Below are 2,321 nucleotides of genomic sequence, written 5' to 3'. Positions count from 1 at the left end.
TTCCTCCCTTTCCACCCTCAATCCAAATTTCCCCAAATCCCCCCAGTTCCCAACCGCCAGGACTACGCTCTTGTCTGTGTTCACTCTCGCTCCAGATACCTCCCCAAACTCCTTGGTGTGCTTCACCACTGTCTTGTGCAGGCATAGGGACAAAAGATGGCTGCAAGCAGTTTCCCTATGCTGCCAGGGAGAACAAAAGTGACAGTAGCAGGGTCCTAGCACCTGCCTTTGATCCAGGGTGGGTAATTCTGGTTTCCCACCTGTGAAATAGGGCATGGAATCAGTGTACTGTATTATGTTTCAGATCACTGGGCGTGTCTACACATGCTATTAATGCTATAAAGGCTTACTGAGCAGTAAGCCTTCCTAGGAAACATGTCTGCACCTGCTTCCTGTTGCGATGCAGAGCTGCTCCTACCCTGCTCTGGCCCCCTGCAGCAGCCAGGTGGAGCTCCAGGCTCCCCCGGGGTGCTAGCCCAAGGGCTGTCAGGGAGCATGGGGACAGCCCCCTGTGCATGGGGTCAGGAGAGCTCTGGCTGCAATGGCAGCAGTCTCCTTGCCCTGTACAAATTGGGAGGGGTCCTGATATATAGGGGAGACCTCTGCCACTACAGAGCTCTCCTGGCCTCCTGCACATAAGGATAAGCCCTATCCCACTTCTGAGGCAGCTCCTAGCCACCCATGGCTGGGTGGGGGTTTCCTTATGCAGCTGAGGGCTGGGTGGGAGCTGTCCCACTTGTGCAGTAAATGGTGTGCACGTGTAGACGGTGATGTCTAATTGCACAGTAGGTTAGTCAACTGAGCAGTGGAGTGTCCCGTGTTGACACACCCACTTAGTACTAAGGAGAAACAAATTCTCACCTTCCGATAAAGAGGAAACTCAACATATATAAGATATTTATTCATGTTTATCTCTCTTGAAATATTTTTAGGAACTATTATTCTGCCAAAATACTGCATGCTATATCATATTTTCTTTTGTGGGCCTGTGCTTTTCTGTCCAAATTATTCCATTAAGAACAAATAAAATTATTATTCAAAAAGGCTTTCTATTCTGGGGGACATTTTAACATGAAATGTCATTTTCTTTTAATTAAAAAAGAGTTTTCAAAACCAATTATAATTTTAATGATAACAAACTGTTGATACTTTTCTCCTTGTAAGTCATTTTTTACATTTCTTATTTAATTAAGTGATAGTTCCATCACAAAGACAGCAATGAAAAATAGATGTTTATTCTAAAGAGGTGGATATGGGTGTAGGGAGGGAAACTCCTATTTTATTAGAGAAAATCTAATCTTTATTATTAATATTTTATAAGTTATATGTATTACAGTACTTCCCAGAAGACTGAATCATGATCATAACCCCATAAAAACATATAAGATAATATCTGCTGCAAAATCTTGGAAGTAAGTACAAATGTATCTTTGTCTGGGTGAGAGTTCCCATTGCTATTAATGAGGCTATTCCCAGGCATCAAATTATATATGCACAGAAGTCTTAACAGGACCTAGCCTTTAATAAGAACATGCAACACAGGTGAGATATATGACCAAACGGGAGGGAGAAATGGATAAGAGTAGAAGGACACAAGGGCAAACAGATGAGGTACATAATTTGCAGACTTACGAACCTGTAACAACCTACTTGCCCAATCAATGTCATGAGGCAGTTTACTATGGCATGTTAGGAAGTAAACTTAAAATCAAAATGGACAAAACAGTGACTTAATGTGCATTCAGGAAGCTTAGACTTCTGAAAATTTCTAAAATCTCCACAGGTATTTTAGTTAATTATACAATTAAATGTACTTAAACCTGTAACTGAAGAGATGGATGGATGGATTCTTTTAATTATTGCATTTACCTGAATTCTGCCTGGCACGATGTTGTCCGTGGTGGTAAAGATGAGCTGCTTGGCGTTAGATGTCTCAGGTGCTGCTAATATCACCTTTCCTGTCCCAGTTCCATCTGGACTCGCCAAGATAAATTGTTGCTTTGGAGACACTGATGAATCCACAGCTGTCACTATCTGGATTTTCTGTCCTGTTTGCTGATCTGTCACAATCTGTAACAAACATTGAAGAATTCTATCAGGAATAATAGGAGATGGGACCAAAAGATTTTAAATGGTTGCATCTCAGATCTATATCCTATTTTACCTGATAATCTCCATGATTCCTCACTGCCTTGCAACTTGCTTAGTCATTTATATCTGTGGAAGATGAGCATAAATGATTATACAACGTGCAAGGCAGTGGAATCAGGCCTTCTAAATAAATAAATAAATATACATGTGTGTGTGTATATATATATATA

At 41.2% G+C, this 2,321-nt stretch overlaps 1 protein-coding gene across 3 annotated transcripts in view; it reads right to left on the bottom strand.

Moving 5' to 3' along the window:
* The window catches only part of NR2C2 (nuclear receptor subfamily 2 group C member 2), a 70,083-nt gene that overhangs the window by 35,673 nt on the left and 32,089 nt on the right, over positions 1–2,321 (bottom strand). For all 3 annotated transcript variants that reach the window (XM_019536537.1, XM_019536539.1, XM_019536538.1), the window contains exon 3: positions 1,870–2,070. In XM_019536537.1, the coding sequence (XP_019392082.1) occupies positions 1,870–2,070 (201 nt within the window). The remainder of the gene's footprint in view (positions 1–1,869; positions 2,071–2,321) is intronic.

The sequence above is a fragment of the Crocodylus porosus genome, unplaced genomic scaffold (genome assembly GCF_001723895.1).
Source record: "Crocodylus porosus isolate Cpor-Errol unplaced genomic scaffold, CroPor_comp1, whole genome shotgun sequence".
Taxonomy (NCBI): domain Eukaryota; kingdom Metazoa; phylum Chordata; order Crocodylia; family Crocodylidae; genus Crocodylus; species Crocodylus porosus.
The sequence above is the reverse complement of the archived record's forward strand: the minus strand, read 5'-3'. Positions and strand labels throughout refer to the sequence as shown.